This window comes from Colossoma macropomum, unplaced genomic scaffold, assembly GCF_904425465.1.
Source record: "Colossoma macropomum unplaced genomic scaffold, Colossoma_macropomum, whole genome shotgun sequence".
NCBI classification, from domain to species: domain Eukaryota; kingdom Metazoa; phylum Chordata; class Actinopteri; order Characiformes; family Serrasalmidae; genus Colossoma; species Colossoma macropomum.
Window position 1 is genome coordinate 4,989,070 of NW_023494809.1, and position 19,581 is coordinate 5,008,650.

The 19,581-nt window shown below is 37.5% G+C and overlaps 2 protein-coding genes across 2 annotated transcripts in view; one reads left to right on the forward strand and one right to left on the reverse strand.

Moving 5' to 3' along the window:
* zgc:158766 (uncharacterized protein LOC100009641 homolog) overlaps nucleotides 1-6,078 on the forward strand; it is a 57,367-nt gene extending 51,289 nt beyond the window's left edge. The window contains exons 24-25 of the mRNA XM_036558567.1: nucleotides 2,530-2,762; nucleotides 5,345-6,078. Of these exons, the coding sequence (XP_036414460.1) occupies nucleotides 2,530-2,762; nucleotides 5,345-5,350 (239 nt within the window). The 3' untranslated portion in view covers nucleotides 5,351-6,078. The remainder of the gene's footprint in view (nucleotides 1-2,529; nucleotides 2,763-5,344) is intronic.
* A 553-nt stretch (nucleotides 6,079-6,631) lies between these two features.
* si:ch211-269k10.4 (uncharacterized protein LOC100150242 homolog) lies at nucleotides 6,632-19,323 on the reverse strand. The gene is made up of 6 exons (XM_036558443.1): nucleotides 19,050-19,323; nucleotides 15,747-15,943; nucleotides 12,733-12,852; nucleotides 11,028-11,084; nucleotides 10,807-10,911; nucleotides 6,632-7,119 (listed from the first exon to the last, which is right to left on the reverse strand). Exons 2-6 carry the CDS (start codon nucleotides 15,921-15,923, stop codon nucleotides 6,991-6,993), a joined length of 588 nt encoding a protein of 195 aa, XP_036414336.1. The 5' UTR covers nucleotides 15,924-15,943; nucleotides 19,050-19,323; the 3' UTR covers nucleotides 6,632-6,990.
* Between the last annotated feature and the right edge of the window lie 258 nt (nucleotides 19,324-19,581).

Sequence of the window (19,581 nt, forward strand, 5' to 3'; positions counted from 1 at the left end):
AGGTAGGCGTTTCTGATAAAGTGACCAGTGAGTGGAAGAACAAGATGTGTGTTTCTAATAAAGTGGCCAGTGAGTGGAAGCACAAGATGTGTGTTTCTAATAAAGTGGCCAGTGAGTGGAAGCACAAGATGTGTGTTTCTAATAAAGTGGCCAGTTAGTGGAAGCACAAGGTAGGTGTTTCTAATAAAGTGGCCAGTTAGTGGAAGTACAAGATGTGTGTTTCTAATAAAGTGGCCAGTTAGTGGAAGCACAAGGTAGGTGTTTCTAATAAAGTGACCAGTTAGTGGAAGTACAAGGTAGGTGTTTCTAATAAAGTGGCCAGTTAATGGAACCACAAGGTGGGTGTTTCCAATAAAATGGCCAGTGAGTGGAAGTACAAGGTGGGTGTTTCTAATAAAGTGGCCAGTGAGCGGAAGCACAAGGTAGGTGTTTCTAATAAAGTGACCAGTTAGTGGAAGTACAAGGTAGGTGTTTCTAATAAAGTGGCCAGTTAATGGAACCACAAGGTGGGTGTTTCCAATAAAGTGGCCCGTGAGTGGCAGCGCAAGGTGGATGTTTTTGATGAACATGCTCATCTTACCAACATTGGCTGAGAAAATGTCATATACGATGGAGAAAAAAGGGCCTGAGAAAAAGTGTTTGAACTTTGTGGCTTGTGTATTTTTGATGAGCGAGTAACATATGATGCTCACTCCAGCGGTACGATAACAGAAACATTTTCCAATATCAAGCATCAAAGCCAGCGCACACAGGGCAGAGTGACGGTCTGCAGGCCGAAGCTCAGCCAACACAGGAAGCTGAGCAGGAAATGGGCCTCTGTGGTGTGTTTGCTTCTAAAGAAACCACTACTACAGCTAACGCTCTCTCTGCAGGGGCCACTCTGGCGCTGTGTGGTTAAACTGGTAAAAACTGATTGAGTTTAATAGTGAACAATGTCATGAGGAAGACAATGAAAGTAACACCTGACCTCGTGGGCGTATGTAGAATGTTTTCAGCAGCTTGTAGTGGACGCAGCAGTTATCAGTGTCCCAACGCTTCACACGCTACTGGGGCTAGGCGGGGGCGGAGAGGGTGTTATTCACTTAGCACTCTGTATTGCATGTTAAGTGAACAGTGCGGCTGGACAATATGTCCCTGAAGAGAAATGAAAGACTGACCCTTAATTGTACAAGGGTCACTGAAATTACGTTTTAGTAAGTGTTCGCCATTAAGTATTTATTAAATATTACATTGAATTAAATGTGAACACGCCTGGTCACATACACTGGGATGGGAATGGTTCTGTATAGTTCTATATGAGTTCTGTATAGAACCATTTCATTCTTAAGTGGTTCTGTGCATGGTGAAATAGTTCTTGAGATTGATGGAGAATGTGCTGTATATGGTTCTATATGGAAGCGTTTTGAAAATGGTTCTATGTAGCACCAAAAATCGTCTTTCTACTGTTACGTTATTGTTACCCTTTTTGGTGCTGCATAGAACCATTTTCAAAACGGTTCTATATAACCATACATATCGCTGCTGTCGAAAGAAAAGCTCGTATCTCCATTTTTGACGTTTTTCAGTTTTTGACATAATTTGAAAAGACCTGTTGTCCTTTACATTGTGTGTAAATTTCATGATGAATGAACCAAAAGAAACGGCCCAAAATGACTTGGATAAAAGTCTGGTTCCATCGACTTACATTAAAAGTAAAGTATGTTTTGTCGTTCTCCTGTAAAGTTACCATTTTAGAGATACGAGATTTTCTTCTGACAACAGTAAGCATGCAAATGGTTCTTTGAGTGTTCATGGTTCTATATAGAACCATTGTCTTTACTAAAGAACCCTTGTAGAGCCCTATTTTAAGAGTGTACTTCACATCACACACACATCGAACACTATTATTTTATTTCTATTTATTTTTACGGCACTGGGGTCAACACAGGGCTGGCACTTTATTGCTGTCCAAAAAAAAGTGTCTCCATTTTTGTCGATTTTTGTTTTTCTACATCATTTCAATCCTTTATAACGTGAAAATATCATGATGAATGAACCAATAGAAATGCTCCAAAATCACTTGGAGTAAAACCTCTTTACATTGACTTACATTAAAAGTTACGGAAATTCCTTAACTTCTCCTGTAAAGTTACTATTTTGGAGATGTTTTTCTTTAGTCAGCAATAATATACAGGCACAGCAATAGTGGAGTTACTGTAAAAAAGTGTTATATTTGGTTTTGTGAGTTCAGAACTTGCCTTCAACATGGCGGTGGTAGTATGAGGGAAGATTGATTGAGAGAGGGGGGAGAAGGCCGGACCCCCTCATAGGTGTAGTAGGACTTATGCAGGACCGATTAACAGGCAGGATTTGGGGTGACGGTGGGGATTGCAAACACAGGAATGTAAGGTGAGGATGTGAATTTATAGTGAGTTAGATTGGAAGGAGGGGCTTCAGGCCTGTTTCTCACCCCAAGCTTCAGTTATAACATAACTACATATATCATCACTGCAAATTAGCTCACTATTGTCCTTCTCTCCCTCTCATCAGTCACAGAGAGCTCAGAGTCGTCCTCCCAGAGTGTGTCCAGCGATGGAGTGACCACTGTAACCTCACTGACCGTCCCTCTCCACCCTCCTCTGCTCATGGACACCTACTCCAGCGGAGAGCCTTCGTCCTTCCTCTCCTCTTCCGCTCCCTCCTCGTCATCATCCTCCTCATCCTCCGTTCTCTTTCACAAAGAGCAGGAGCTTCCGTCCGAGCCCAGCAACTTCATCACCGCGGTTAGTGCGCTATTACCACCCCCCTCAGTACCCCAGCATAGTAAACACTATAGTGCACATTAGTGGATGCTTGTAGTGATTGCTTACTAGGCCCCTTAGAGGAACTGAAGATAACACATGCTAACCTACTTTCTCAGCTACTAAGAAACAGGCCACCTTCATTTCCATCCATCATCACTCCTCCAAGGTTCAACCTGAACTCTTTCTGATATTTTGTTTCACCAGAACAAGCCGTCTCATGTATCTATAGGCCTCTCAACATTGGTCTGAATCAAAGGGTTTAGATCAGTAAGTAAAGAGCATGAAGTGAAGCTTTGTTTGTCCCGATTTCCTCATTCGCAGCTTCAGCTGCAGCACTTTAAATGGGTCTTTATCAAGTTTCTCATTGTACGAGTGCTGATTTAGGATCAGATTATCATGTACAGTACTGTGCAGAAGTCTAAGGCGTCTCAGGAGATGATATGTAAAGCTTCTAGAGATAAAGAATACTTTGTGATTTGATGTATTTGTGTTAGCCTAACTGCTTCTTAATCTCTCCTCAAAGTAGTCCAGTATTTATTTAGTTACCATGTAGCTAGCATGTAGGTGTATTCTGACTGTACCATGTAGCTACGATGAAATCAGGTGCTTCTAACTTACATACACGAAACTTTTCTGAAAACAACACATTCTTATAATGTTACTGTGTTTATTCTAACATATATAACTTATATAGAGACTTTACTGCCATAAAACACTCATTTTGTCCAGATAAAGATGTTTAAACACATTTCTCAGCTGCCTGAGACTTCTGCACAGCACATTACAGTAACAAACACAGTTATTATATGACTGAGAATGGCGATAGCTGTTCCTAGATCACAACTCTTACTCTGAGACACTTGATAAAGGTGGGCTTTTGTGTCTGAAGGCGTTGTTACGTCGTGTGTATTTGCGGGGCTGCATGTGTTTTCTGGCACTGTTTATAGCTGTGATGTACTTGCGCACAGTGTGCAAGGGGTAAGGGATTTTTTGCCAGACTACTTCATAAACGGTGGGTTCAGCTGTGCACCACAGTGGGCCTTTATCAGATTTCTCATGGCATTAGTGCTGATTTAGGATCAGAAATACTGTTAGTATGTGACCGATAAAGGACACAGCAGTTCCTAGATCAGAACTCCTCTGAGACTTCTGGAAAATGTGGGCTTTTTACGGCTTTTATTTGCATGTGGTGTGTGTTGCTGTGGGTGTGCATGGGGTTGCTGTTGCTAAAAGGCTGAGCAGGTTTGTTGGGCTTTTTACTGGGAGATTTTGGTGTTTTTTGTCTTCTGCTTGCTTTATTTTCCTTCTTATTCCTCCTCCACTCTGACCTTAATCTAATGCCCTTTTGATACGTTTCATATTTTGCACACATCTCACATTTACATTCACACTCACTGGCTGTATTATCAGAAAAACATCTACCATATAGGTGCACTTTAAAGGCTTACAGTTAGAAGCCGAAGCCTAATCTAATAATACTAAAATAAAAGTTCCCCACCAGGAAGCACCACAGGAACAAGCTGCAGCTGTGACATCACTGCTGATTTCATTATGGCTATACATATGTTAATTTTTTTAACCGTAATCAAATAACACTGCAGAAATAGAACAAATTTTAATGGTACAGTACATTTAAACATGTACAGTTCACTCATATTTTATTTCTGCTTAGTATATGTTCAGAAAAAAACTGAAATAAGGGAAAAGAAATAGCTAATAAACTACACTAGTTAAAAGATGTTTCTTCAAGGGTTTTATGAAGACAGTGGTTCTTTATAGAACCATGAACACTCAAAGAACCATTTGCAAGCTTAAATGGCTCTTTAGGTTGATGAACAGTGTGCTGTATGTGGTTCTATATAGAACCTTTTTGAAAAAGCTTGTAACAGTAGAACATTTTTTGTTGCTATAAAGAAGATTCTATATAAAACCATGTACTGCACAATTTCCATCAATCTGAATAACTATTTCACCATGCAAAGAAACGTTTAAGCATGCAAAAGGAATGTTTGAATGTTCATGGTTCTATATAGATCCATTGTCTTTAGAACCCTTGAAGAACCATCTTTTTCAAAAGTGTATATCGCTGTCATCTGAGGAAAACCTCGTATCTCCAAAGTGGTAATTTTACAGGAGAAGGAAAAAAACTACTTGCTTTTAATGTAAGTGAATGGAACCAGACTTTTTTCCAAGTCATTTTGGGTCGTTTCTTTTGGTCCATTCATCATGAAATTTACACACAATGTAAAGAACAACAGGCATTTTTAAATTATGTCAAAAACTGAGAAAAAAATGGAGATATGAGGTTTTGCTCTGACAGTGATAGGAAACTTCACACATTACTGGAGTGGCACTAATTGCTTGATGTAAATATGTACAGAATTATTCAACAGTATAAGATAAAACTCATCATTTTCATTTAATTGTGGTATAACTTCCATATATGTGCAATGCTCATATAACAAACAATAAATAAAAAACTGCAGTTTGTAGCTACGTGAACAGGCAGTAAGGATTATATTTTTAAATAATTTTCTTCTGTTTTCTTTTTCTCTCCAAAGCTGTGAATCCTGTGACACCATTTTCTGCACAACTCAACTCCACATTTGGATTTCGGATCCAAGGAGAAGCACTGGACCAGCGTGGACTGACCCATGGTCATATCAAAGACTGATTATTGTACATATATATAAAACATTACATGCTGTTTTTAGCAAATGGACTGAATTGCTATGCAGTACTAAAGCGTCGCGACTGCTGGTACGCTGACTGAACAGCGAGTGAGTGAATCTCTGTATCACTGATGAACACATAGACATTCTTTAAAAAAAGCAATTTTTACATTCAGAAAAAAGCACAGCAGTTTGGACAAGCAGTTTACTTACTAAAGCTTTTTATGTAAGCATGATTTGTCTGTACAGCAAAAAGAATGAGCTTAATTTTTAGGACTGGAACAACTAATAAAATCCTTTTTTCCCAGCCGTGTGTTTAATGTTTGATTTCTAACAGCGACAGAGGCTTGAGAAACAGTGTCGCTTTTAAGTTCCGCCTCTGAAAACTTCTTCATTCTGGTTCTGACCACGGGTAAAACCAAACAGGCTCTAAGAACAGAAAGGACACGAGCGTACTTATAGTGAGAAACTAAAAAAGCAGAAGTTTCAGCTTCTGCATTGAGCCTCTAGAAACTATGAGTACAGTCACAGACTCTTCATACAGAGTAGATAACGTTTACAACATAAAGGTCTCAGTGAGTCTCACGACATGTGCGAGTTGAAAAAAGCTGAGCATGGTTACAGTTCAGGCCCCACGCAGATAAAGCAGGTGCTAAATTTTGTACAAATACATCCAGTCAAACTGCTTGTAAAGTTTATGTGGATAATTATAGATTACAGTATGTCATTTGGGGGAAGGGTAAATGTTTAACCCCTGTGTGGTGTTCAGGTCTGTAGGACCCGTTTTCAATGTTTACCAAAATAAGAAATGATTTTTTATTATTTCACCCTCAGATTCTTGGTCTTTGCTCGTTTTCTGTGAAGAACATATAAAATAACCCATTTTCAGTGTCTTCACTCTGTTCACCCCCCACACATTTATACTACACATGTGGTGTTGGGTGAACCTGCGGGGAGTAAAAGTGTGGAGGTGCTGTGTCCTTCACTCTGTTCTCCTCCTACATGGCCTGCTGTTAGTGTGTGTGTGTGTGTGTGTGTGTGTGTGTGTGTGAGAGTGTGAGAGTGGACAACATGGACAGGCTGCTGACTGGCTATAGCTGCTATAGGAGAACCCTACGCTGGACACTTGTGATATTTTAAACATCTGGTATTTTTACAGAACTTTTTATGGCTGTATTGATTAAGAAAACAATAATGTGGTGGGTCCACCAGACCACCGAGTAACAAACACATCAACACCACACAAGGTGTTCAGAGTTTTGTCCATTTTTATAGATGCTGTCATTTTGGTGGTGGGAAAACAATGTAAATTAGATTTTTTTTCCTGAACTGGCTCTTTAATATTTCTTCAAGTTTGCTTGAAAATTCTATTTAAATTGTTTTGACCAATTGCTTGTTGAAGGTTCTATGCCTTCCTGGGAGTCAGTCTCCAGGGTGGTAGTTTTTGGAGATTTTTCAGGTCATTTCTGTTTGAATAACTTGGTTTGACTCTTGTGGTTTCGTCCAGCAGGACTGAGAATGAGAGTGTTCTCGGTTTACTCTCGGTGAGCGCTGGAACCAGAGCTGTTTTTCTCGGGGTTGCGTTTCTCAGCATGCATGAAGAAGATGAGAACAGCAGAGACCACCATGTCCAACAGTGTCACACACAGCACCACGATTTCCACCTGCACAGTAAACACACACACACACACACACACACACACACACACAGGCACGAGATCATGAGGCTCAGCGCGGTTATAAATAGTGAAGCTCATTTTAACTCATCTTCGTAATTGATCTAAAGCAGAGGTACTTTGAGGAAACTCGAGGACTCAAATGAGAGAACTGATGCGTTGCAGCAAGAGAGATTAAGCTTAAACTTGGACTAAATCTAGTTTCAAACTAATCAGGGTTAACTTTAAACCATGGTTTTGATCCTGGATTCGTTTTACAGTAAATATACACACCTAAAAACGATTCTTTAATGATTCTTTAGTAAAGAAAATGATTCTGTATTGAACCCTCTGCATGATTAGAGTTCTTTGCATGGTGAAATCGTTCTTCAGATTGGTGTGGAATGTGCTGTATATGGTTCTATATAGAACCTTTTTGAAAATGCCAAAAGTCAAGCTTGTTACAATAGAAGAATCTATATAGAACCATGTACAGCACACTCTACATCAACCTGAAGAACCATTTCACCATGCAAAGAACCCTTTAATCATACAAAGGGTTCTTTGAGTGTTCATGGTTCTATACAGAACCATTTTCTTTGCTAAAGGACCCTTGAAGAACCATCATTTTTAAAGTGTGTGGATTCCATGAAATCCTGCTGCACTATGACTTTAAACAGATTTAAACTTCCAGATGAGGTGATTTAAATTAAATTTACATTGTAATTTACACAGTCAGTCAAAATGAGCTCCTCTAAAGAGAACACACTCCTCACGTTACCTGCTGAATTTAACGTATCGGTGCAAAAAAAATAGATAAATAAAATGTGACCTGTGCAAAAGTTTTGGCACATTTTCTGTTTATTTTTTCCAATAAAAATGCAAAAATCAGCAGATAAACAGTAATTGTTTTTAAATTGTTTTAAAATGTGCAGGCGTGTGTTCTGTACCTGTATATGACTGTATATAGTATATATATCCCAAGCAAAACGAATAGCAAGTCAAGGTTTTAATCACAGATTGAGGCCTCAGTCACAGATTAGTTAATCTATGTTTAAAATTTAAGAGGATTAAAAAGATGTGCAAAAAATAAAAGCCTGATCGAGAAGTCTTTGATTAGATCTTTGAGTTTAGAATTCAGCTCAGTGTGATTCCACAGCTCTTCAGTCCCACACTCTAAAAAGAGATGTGTGAAATAACAACACATCCACCTGTGCTGCCTGTTTTACACTTTTCTGTGTGAGTTTTAGCACATTTTGTGTTATCATGAAATATTTGAACACATCTTATTAAGTGTTAAATCTGATGCGTCTGTTTGAGGACAGGATGTGTTGTCTTTTGCGCCGCAGTCTCTGCGTATTCGGCTCATATGAAAGGCGTCATTAATATGCATACGTTTTCAAAAATTCACCTGCTTTGTTTTCTTTGGTCTTCTTTCCGCTTTAGCTCTTTTTTTTCGAAATGGCACACATTCTTCACCGTGTGGCCACCCAGCACATACATGTCTGACCAAAATTGGGTCGTTGAGCCATCGTTTAAAGAACAGACTGACAGAATCCTTGTCAGATTATTTTAAGTGGCCATGTGAACAGCAGAGTCTAAACTCTTGGATCAGATTAAGGCCGTTATCGGATTTCTTTCTGGATTTTGGCTCTGTAGTCTGGTTTTTCAGCGTATGTTTGCCCTTCCTCTGACTTCTTCCTGTCCTTTCTTAGTCTGTGCATTAGCGCAAACAGAGGGTAGAGCTGTGCAGCAAGCAGCAGCCGCAAAATGGCAGCGACACCTTTGGAGCGACACTGAAACAGAGGTGACGAAATAAAGAAGTTGAATATACTTCGCCTTCTAATGATGCTGATTCATATCTGCAAGTAAAAAGGTGCGGCGTGAAGTGACGCTGAAGCACTTACTGACAAAATCTGCTTTTCTGCTGTTATCGGATTATTCAGTGCCTGTAAACTCACCCAGTATCTAGTTTTTGGATTAAATTCTTGATTACGATTCTTTAGGAAACGATTCACTGCATCGTGAAATCTGTAATTTCGCCATGAGTCAGTTTGATTCGATTCTTTTGGCTCGACTCAGAACAACAATTAAAATACTCAGATGTACAGTGAGATCCAAAAGTCTGAGTCTGCTTGTGAAATTTGCAGGACAGATTTCATATTGCATATTAATGACGCCTTTCATATGAGCCGAATACGCAGAGACTGCAGCGCAAAAAACAACACATTCTGTCAAATAGACGCATCAGATTTAACACTTAATAAGATGTGTTCAAATATTTCATGATAACACAAAATGTGCTAAAAGTCACACAGAAATGTGTAAAACAGGCAGCACAGGTGGATGTGTTGTTATTTCACACATCACTTTTTATTACAGTTTGTTTCACTACAAATTCTATTATCAGCATAACTATCTGAGTAAAAAGTAGAATTTTTGAAATTTGAACATGAATTTCAGGATTTCTTAGTTTTGGCTGCTTTTGCCTCTGATGAGCAGATCAAATCCACCCGAGAGTCATTTGAACACAAGCTTCAATAGAAGGAATAAGACTATTATATTACTATAATCCTGTTTGTACAAAGGCCACAACATAGTGTCACAAATTTGCTTGAGTTTTGAGTAGCAACCTAGAAATAGTGCAGAATTGTGAATCTTCTTCATTTTACCTTTTTCAAAATATTAAAGCTTTCTATTAATTCCCAGATTAAATAAAAAAAACAGATTTTTATGGTGGCCTCTGACTTTAGGAACTGTTTACACAGCAGTAGAATATACACTTTATTGATCCTACAAGTGAAATTGATCATTTTGCTGCCCAGTCTGGGGGCAGCGCCACCTGGGGCAGTTAAGTGCCTGGTCCAAGGGCACAGCCAGGTGTACACAGTCCGTCCTGGGATTTGAACCCACAACCTTCTGGCTGCTGGCTCCTACCGCTCTATTACTGCTGTGAGAGCAAAACTTCTTATCTCCAAAATTGCAACTTTACAGGAGAAGGAAAAAACATACTTTACTTTTAATGTAAGTCAGTTGAACCAGATGTTTATCCAAGTCATTTTGGGCCGTTTCTTTTAGTCCATACATCATAAAATTTACATACAATGTAAGGGGCAGCAGGCATTTTCAAATTATGTCAAAAACTGAAAAACAACAAAAGTGGAGATGTGCAGTTTTGCTCTGACAGCAGCGATATGAAATAATAAATATAATAAAAACAAAACAAGACTGTTTTTGTTCTATCCCTTGAAAATAGCAGAGAAATTATATTTGGGTTAAATTACTTTTACTTCATTAAATGCTGTAGACTCTAATATTAACCTAAGGATGGCGATTCCACTGCAGGGGTTTTTGTAATGCTAGATCTGCCTGTAATGGATTCTAATAATGTTCAGTAAAGTCTGCGCTCAGCATTTGACCAAAGTAAAAGGCTATTAAACATAAAAATACAATAATGAATGAATCTGACTAAACAATTCATCTGAATCTTTTAATAAAGGCTCGTAATCGAGGTCTGAGGTTTACACGCCTGAACGTAAACAACACCAGAACTGTTTGTAAAGGGATTTTAAGAGGCTACTGTCGAGTAAAAGTAGACTGAGGCCCAAAAATGAGTGCAGAGTTATGATCGATTATAATAGATTGTAACACTCCTGAATCGATGATGTTAAATCATCAGCTTCACGTCTCGTTTACCTGGAAGCGCAGTTGGTGTGGCGGAGGTCTGGCTAAATCGACGCACAGCAGCACGGCTCCAACGGTGGCCACGACCAGGCACAGTATGTTGGAGTAAAAGCAGACCTGCAGGACAGAGAAACACTCTGAATGGACATTCTGTTCAAAAAAGAGGCCGTGAGGAACACAGTTACGTTTAAGATTATTCTGTATTAACAAATCTACAACATTAAAACACAAACCTGTAGCAGTCCAGGGTGTTTATACAGCAGGTTGGACAAAAATCCAGCAACCAAAAACTAGAAAGTAGCAAAAAAGGAAGAGACGTGATTAGAGCCACATTCGGAAAGAGACGGATCAACTATGGAACCATGAACACTCAAAGAACCATCTGCATGATTGAATGGTTCTTTGCATGGTGGAATGGTTCTTCAGGTTGATGGAGAATGTGTTCTATATGGTTCTATACAGCATCAAAAAGCGTTCTTCTATTGTTTGACATCATCACAGTAGCTTTTTTGGTGCTGTACAGAACCATATACAACACATTCTCCGTCAACCTGAAGAACCATTTCATCATGCAAAGAACCATTTAAGCATGAAATGGGTGTTCATGGTTCTATATAGAGCCATTGTCTTGAAGAACCATCTTTTTAAGAGTGTAGATCAATGATACTAATATTTTAATATCAAGCAGGACTGAATATACACAGAATATACACTATATTGCATAATTAGTGGGTATTTGATCACATCCATCAACTACTCTCAGTGTGATGGGTAAAAATGACAGAACTTGGTCCAAAGTGAAGTTTTGTGTCGCTGTACTTCGGATGAATATCTAAGAGTCGACATTTGAAAAGTAATTTTCATCATTTTTGTTCACAATGAATGTATATCTTCTTTTATTTTGTATAAAATGTGACTAGACTCAGTTTAACATCATTTAAAGCTACACTATGTAAGATTTTGTGGTTAAAACTAAAAGAAGTTTCATTACTGAGTGAGGAGAATATAATCAGGCTAAAATATGGTGTGAGTGAGTCGCTCTGTAAAGCCTGAAATCATCATCTAAAAGTCAGAGGCGTCGAGTTTTTCACACCACGTTGTACGTCTTTATGTATTAACGTAACACACAGACTCGATGTTTAGACCTCAAATTATCTCAGAATCAACATTACACTGATGAAGATGTGATGACAGCAGTAGATAATTCACTCACGTCCTCAGAAGACGCTCCTTCACCAAGTTTTGAAACACTATCAATGATTACTCAATTTTTAGCAATATGGTTTAACCACTTTGAAACATTCTTCTGTTTTGTGCTCAAATCTCAGATAAATATGGACCAAAGGAAATGTGAAATTTCACTTATGGATGATAACAGGTTAACCCTCTATTGCACGATGTTGCCTCAGGGCAACAAACTAATTTTCCTCACTTTACAATAATATTATACATATTTAAAGACAATGATAGGGTTAACAATAAAGTAAGTCTTAGTGAGCACATTTAAACCTCTTTTTTAACATTTACTATCATTTTTGTGTTGTGAGAATTTACAGAAATATGTTTGTTGCCCAGAAGCAACATTCTGTGACAGTGGGATGGATTTAGCCAGTCACAAGCCAGGTCTCACCACTTCAGGGGACACGGCTCTATACCATTTCTTCCCTTTGTCGCACCATGTTACTTCAAGAGGACCCCTACACACATTATTAGTGGTATTATTTTTTATGTTTTTGAATTTAATATACAAGTCAGAAAAAATAAATCAAGGACCATTTTATGCAGAAAAAAGGGAATTTAATTTTTTTTTAATTGCTCTCACAATGCGTACAGTAGAGGGTTAAGTGATAGACCATATGATTATGTTGTCATAAACATATTGTTATCTTTAGATGTAATATTGTAAATGCTACGTTATATATTTCAACAGATATTTACCATTATTCCAGTCAGGAGAGGAACCCTAAAGAGAGTGATTAGAAATTCGTGTATTCCAAACGCCACAGCGAACACCATACCGAGACCGAAACTCAGGATCCCACTGGTGATCTGCACAGACTGATACACAGAGATTCTTCAGAGTTAAATATTAATAATTATAGACTTATACAAGATAGTTTTATATATATATATATATATATTACACACACACACCCTATATGGCCAAAGTATATGGACACCCCTCCATAGACAAACACTGGCAGTAGAATGAGTCGTACTGAAGAGCTCAGAGACTTTAGCTTATAGGATGCCACCTTTGCTGAAAGAAGGTTCATTAAATTTCAGTCCTGCTAGATCTGCCCTAGACAATTGTCCTTTTTCTGTGAAATGCAAGCGTCTAGGAGCAACAATAGCTCAGCCAAGAAGTGGCTGAAGCAGTAGAGATCATTCCAAACTGCCCCTGGAAGCAACGTCAGCACAAGAGCTGTGTTTGACGAGCTTCATGAAATGTGTCTCCATGGCCGAGAAGCTCCACACAAGCCTAAGATCACAGTGTGCAATGCCAAGTGTCGGCTGGAGTGGTGTAAAGCGCAGCCACTGGACTCTGGAGCAGTGGAAACGTATTCTGTGGAGTGACCAATCACACTTCTCTATCTGTCAGTCTGATGGACGAGTCTGGGTTTGGTGAATGCCAGGAGAACGTTACCTGCCTGACTGCACTGTGCCAGCTGTAAAGTTTGGTGGAGGAGGGATAATGGGCTGGGTCCACATGCTATCAACCATATAGTGTGTGTGTGTCTGTGTGTGTGTGTATGTGTGTATAGACACACACACACACACACACACACACACACATATATATATATATATATATATATATATATATATATATAGATATATAGATATGGATATACAAGGATTGATTAGCCAAACGATCATGTTGGATGATAAAGACAATTAGAACTGTGGTTCCTCGAGGAGAGATTTGGAAATGGTTTAACGTCTTGTAAACAACTAATCAGTTTTTGTGTCTTCAAAAGATTATGAACTCAAATTACCACTCAAAAATCACAATAAAAGATTATGAACTCAAATTATCACTCAAAAATCACAATAATGTATTAGTGTATTATTGTGTAATTAAATGCTTTGCTGAGTAATAACACAATCAGGTGTTGCCGCTTTACTTCCTTTTTATTTATTCCCCATTATTAAAATAGTATTTCCTGTATGAAACTGTGTGAGATATTCAAATAACCAGTGTCCAGTAAAAGTTCATTGTAGTCTTTAATGCAGTGCATTAAATGCAGTATAAAGGAGGAGGACGTTTTGTTTAGTGTAATTTAATGAATTTAAATGACCTGAGCCCCTTTAGTCTTTAATGTATACAAGCAAAAACGCTCTGCTCACATTAGTGTGTTTACTGTATTAGAGTTTGAGCCCTAATCTTTAAATCACTTTAACTATTCGCAACTTTCTGTTGGTTAATTTACATGTAAACATACAAACATGCATTTGCTTTAGTGAAACTCTTCAGTGTTAAAGGTTCAGTAAAGGTTCAGTATTAAAAGTTTAGTATTAAAGGTTCAGTAAAGGATCAGTATAAAATGTTGAGTACTGGGCCAGTATTAAAGGTTCAGTAAAGGTTCAATAAAGATTCAGTATTAAAGGTTCAGTAAAGATTCAATATTAAAGGTTCAGTATAAAATGTTGAGTACTGGGCCAGTATTAAAGATTCAGTAAAGATTCAGTATTAAAGGTTCAGTATTAAAGGTTCAGTAAAGGTTCCGTGTTAAAGGTTCAGTAAAGATTCAGTGTTAAAGGTTCAGTAAAGATTCAAGTTTAAAGGTTCAGTAAAGGTTCCATGTTAAAGGTTCAGTAAAGATTCAGTGTTAAAGGTTCAGTAAAGATTCAAGTTTAAAGGTTCAGTAAAGGTTCGGCATAAAATGTTGAGTACTGGGTCAGTTTTAAAGGCTCAGTAAAGATTCAGTATTAAAAGTTTAGTATTAAAGGTCCGATAAAGGTTCAGTGTTAAAGGTTCAGTAAAGATTCAGTATTAAAGGTTCAGAATAAAATGTTGAGTAAAGGTTCGTTATTAAAGTTTCAGTAAAGGTTCAGTATAAAAAGTGAGTACAGGGTCAGTATTAAAAGGTTCAGTAAAGGTTCAGTATTAAAGGTTCAATAAAGGTACAGTATAAAAGGTTGTGTACAGGGTCAGTATTAAAGGTTCAGAAAGGTTTAGTATAAAAGGTCGATTACAGGGTCAGTATTAGAGGTTCAGTATTACAGGTTCAGTAAAGGTTCAGTATTACAGGTTCAGTAAAGGTTCAGTATTAAAGGTTCAGTAAAGATTAGTTATTAAAGATTTAGTAAAGGGTCAGCATTAAAGATTCAGTAAAGGTTCAGTATAAAATGTGAGTACAGGGTCAGTATTAAAGGTTCAGTAAAGGTTCAGTATTAAAGGTTCAATAAAGGTTCAGTATAAAAGGTTGAGTACAGGGTCAGTATTAAAGGTTCAGTAAAGATTTAGTATTAAAGGTTCAGAAAGGTTTAGTATAAAAGGTCGATTACAGGGTCAGTATTAGAGGTTCAGTATTACAGGTTCAGTAAAGGTTCAGTATAAAAGGTCGAGTACAGGGTCAGTATTACAGGTTCAGTAAAGGTTCAGTATAAAAGGTCGAGTACAGGGTCAGTATTAGAGGTTCAGTATTAAAGGTTCAGAAAGGTTTAGTATAAAAGGTCGATTACAGGGTCAGTATTAGAGGTTCAGTATTAAAGTTTCAGTAAAGGTTCAGTATAAAAGGTCGAGTACAGGGTCAGTATTAGAGGTTCAGTATTAAAGGTTCAGTAAAGGTTCAGTATAAAAGGTCGAGTACAGGGTCAGTATTAAAGGTTCAGTAAAGGTTCAGTATTAAAGGTTCAGTAAAGGTTCAGTAAAGGTTCAGTATTAAAGGTTCAGTATTAAAAGTTCAATAAAGGTTAGGTATTAAAGGTTCAGTAAGGGGTCTTACGGCCCAGGCTGCTGGCTGTCTGTCCAGCAGTCGATGCAGAGGCGGCGGTTTGTCAGCAATCAGCGTGGTGGCTTTGTAGTATTTAATCAGCGGGTGACTGTCGTCCCCGTCAGTCAGGCGTCCGTGTTTCCTTGGATCCTCCTCAATTGTATCCATGGCAATAGAGGCTCGAGCCATGATGTAACAGCACCGTTAAACTGAAACAACATCAAAACATTCAAAATATTTAGAATATTTATTAGGAGGGTCAACAAGCAGCAGTGCTTCGGGACCATTCATCTGAGGGTGGGAATTCAACGGCTTAGACTTTTTAATATTAATGAATTATAATCATGTTTCTTCTAAATGTGTAAACAAACAAACAAATAAATGAATGGATAAATAATTGAATGAATTAAATGAAAAGGTTTCTGTTCTGCTTTTATTCTGAATTCTATCAAAATCATCAAATCTGACTGAATTGTGTTGAAATTTGAGGTTTCATAAAACGTTAAATTGTTTCCCAAATAATCATAATTTAATCAAATCATTGTGAGGTCAGATAATCACATCCTTGTTAATGATAAATCCTCAAAACACGGCGATAGTTTATACAGCGGGTCCAACACAGCACAGCTTGTTCAACTTGATTCAGAGTAGCTGAATGTTGGATGAATAAACGATTAATATTAATTTTTAAAATATCACCATAAGCTGTCTGTAATTACTAATAAAGGGTTTTTATCACAGCTCATGTTAAGCAGCTGGGCGAAGGTTTGTCAGCTCTTGAAATGAAAAATTCGTAAATGTTACGAACATGATTGTGTTTATCGTTGCGAATGTTACAGCGGGACAAATAATCAAATAAGTATTATTTCTAGTATTATTGACAACAGCTTTAGATCAGATAATAAATAAATATGTATAATAAATAGAAATAATTAAAGCACAAAATTAAATTTGAAATTTTTGGACCAAAGAAACAAAATAAAAATGTGGAAACATAAAAAATGAGCCTCCATAAAGCAGGCTGTGAGCAGGTTGATATCAGCTGATCATTAGAATTTACTCTCATTTGACGTAATTCAACATAAATGATGATTACTGTGACTGACAGCTACAATGGAGCGCCAACCGCAACAATCCCAGAAATAACTTCAGAACAACAAAAAGCAAATCCTGCTAATAAACGTGCTACAACACAGAAGAACGTCAGAGATGTGATCATTTTAAAGCTGTAAGTAGTTGTAACTAATTTAGATTTGTAAGTTTGAGTTTGGGCCAAAACCTCAGAGAATTCTGAAAATTTTAATTTTACTGCATTGACAGCTAAATGAAAAAGACTTATTATACAGTCGCATGCAAAGATATGAACACGTCCACTCAGATGACCTGCTCTGTTGATTCTCTGAGTGAAATTAAGTGAACCCTCCTCTACAGGAAACTTAAATATAGTATTATTCTGCCAATATTAGTGCACAATTTATATTTATTTGCTGAGGGGAAAAAAAAAACATAAAATATAAAATGTGCTATAACTTTTGCACAGGCCACATTTAACGTTTTTTTTTTGCCCAGTATGTTAGTGTACAGTAGTGCGTCTCTGTGGAGGACGCTGCTTTTACAGCAACGAAACATTTTTATTTGACCGGGGGTGCCAAAACTTTTGCACACCCCTGCACTGAGACATGTGCATCTGGCAAACAATTATATCAATAATTTCAGTGCTATAAGTCTGGAATAACTGCAGTGCTGTTTTGCGCAGGTTAGGCTTTGCTGTGAGGCTGCAGACGCCGCCCGTCTTCTTCCTGCCGCTCTAAGAAGATCTAATAAGATTCTGCTGAATGATGATGCAGCACTGTGGGTACTATAGTTATATACCATATACTATATATACTACATAGTGTACTATAGTTTTGTTCTGACAGCTACGATATATATATATATATATATATAAAACAGACAAAAATGGAGACACAAGGTTTTGTTTTGCAATATATATATATATATATATATATATATATATATATATATATATATCTCACTGCTGTCAGAACAAAACTGTCTCCAAATGGTAACTTTACAGGAAAATAAAAAAAACATACTTTACTTTTAATGTAAGTCAATGGAACCAGAATTTTCATCATTTTTTTTTGTCATTTTGGGTCGTTTCTTTTGGTCCATTCATCATAAAATTTACACACAATGAAAAGGACAACAGGCATTTTCAAATTATGTCAAAAACTGAAAAACGGACAAAAATGGAGATATGAGGTTTTGTTTTGCGATATGTATATATATATATACATATACATATATATATATTTATATATATATATATATATATATATTTTGTTTCCAATATACAGTACTGCATAAAAATATTAGGCATTTATGTGGGCAGTGTTTTTTTTTGTCTTTTTTTTTAGTACAAACATTACATAGAATACATTAGAATAAAAAAATATAAGTATAAATTCAGTAAAATGTGAGACGACTGCATTGTTGTCAGTAAAGTTATGAATACCTCTATATAAATATAATATTGTTGTCGGAGCAAAACCTCGTATCCCGAAAAAAGTAACTTTACAGGACAAGCAAAAACATTCTTAACTTTCAATGGAAGTTAATGCAGAAGTAATTTTTAAGTAATAAGTAATTTTGGACCAGTTCTGTTAGTCTGACCATCATGAAGAGCAACTTACTTTATCACATTATATCAAAAAATGAAAAATGAAAAAAACCAAAATAGAGATGTGAGGTTAGTAGAGCACGGCTTCCACCAGCAGCACCTGGTTTACTGTGATGAAGGACTGATTAAGTAGGTATTGGGTGGTGCCTGTAAATACTGCACTTCCTCCAGGAGAGATCTGGAGATGGTTACGCGAACACAAATCACAATGATTTGCTTATTTATTTGCATTTGTTCTAACAAATAAACACTTACTGTCCAGATAAACAGCTGTAAAGGTCAGTTTCTTAGATGGCTTTTGCACAGCACTGTTTGGGCCCTAATACAGGAAGATCCTTGATAATAAAAGTCCCTCATTTTGTGTTTCCCTTATTTAGTTTAAAGAGCTGTAGCTTCATTTCAATCCAGGTACCAGTTATCAAGTCATAAATGAAGAATTACTGAAGAGATATATGAATTTCATGTTGTTCACACAGACATTCACCACAGTTACTTACACACAGGCTGAGTTTTATTACCATGTTTGATTTGCATTAGTTCTCTAAACATACGCTGATCTTCCTTATCAACTCACAGTTAAAGTTATTTCAAAAAATACAAGGATTTCTTCACGATCTGAGCAGCAGACTCACCACAGTCAGCTTCCTGTGTGGCGTCCTGAGGGAAACTCACATCTGCGCAACTCGCGCTGCACGAAAAGTTCAAGTCCAGCTGATCAAGAGCAGCAAAAAGGAGCCAAAAGATCTTCTGAGATTAACAGGAAAGAAAAGACAAGAAAAACACACCGCTTGGGTTTTTCTACTGAGCATTAAGAGCCACTGAGCTATTTAGACTTCGTTCAGCCGGTAAAGCAGCTGTGAAGCTCAATAAACCGTACCAGCCTGTGAGCCTAGAAAGCTCCGCCCACTTTTTAGCCATCTACAGCTCTGCCTGTGAGCCCAAGAAGCCTGCGCTCAGTTTGGGCCATGTACACCGTGCAGCCCCGCCCACTCATGAAATGAGCCTAAAACTGCAGCTCCGCCCACTTGTTTAGTCATTAAATTAACTTTCTTTAGCCAAGTCTGTGAAGCCCAACCCACTTTATTTAGGTATGAAATAAGCCTGGGACTACACAGCTCCGCCCATTTTATACACATGAAACTAGCCTGTGAGCTCCGCCCACTC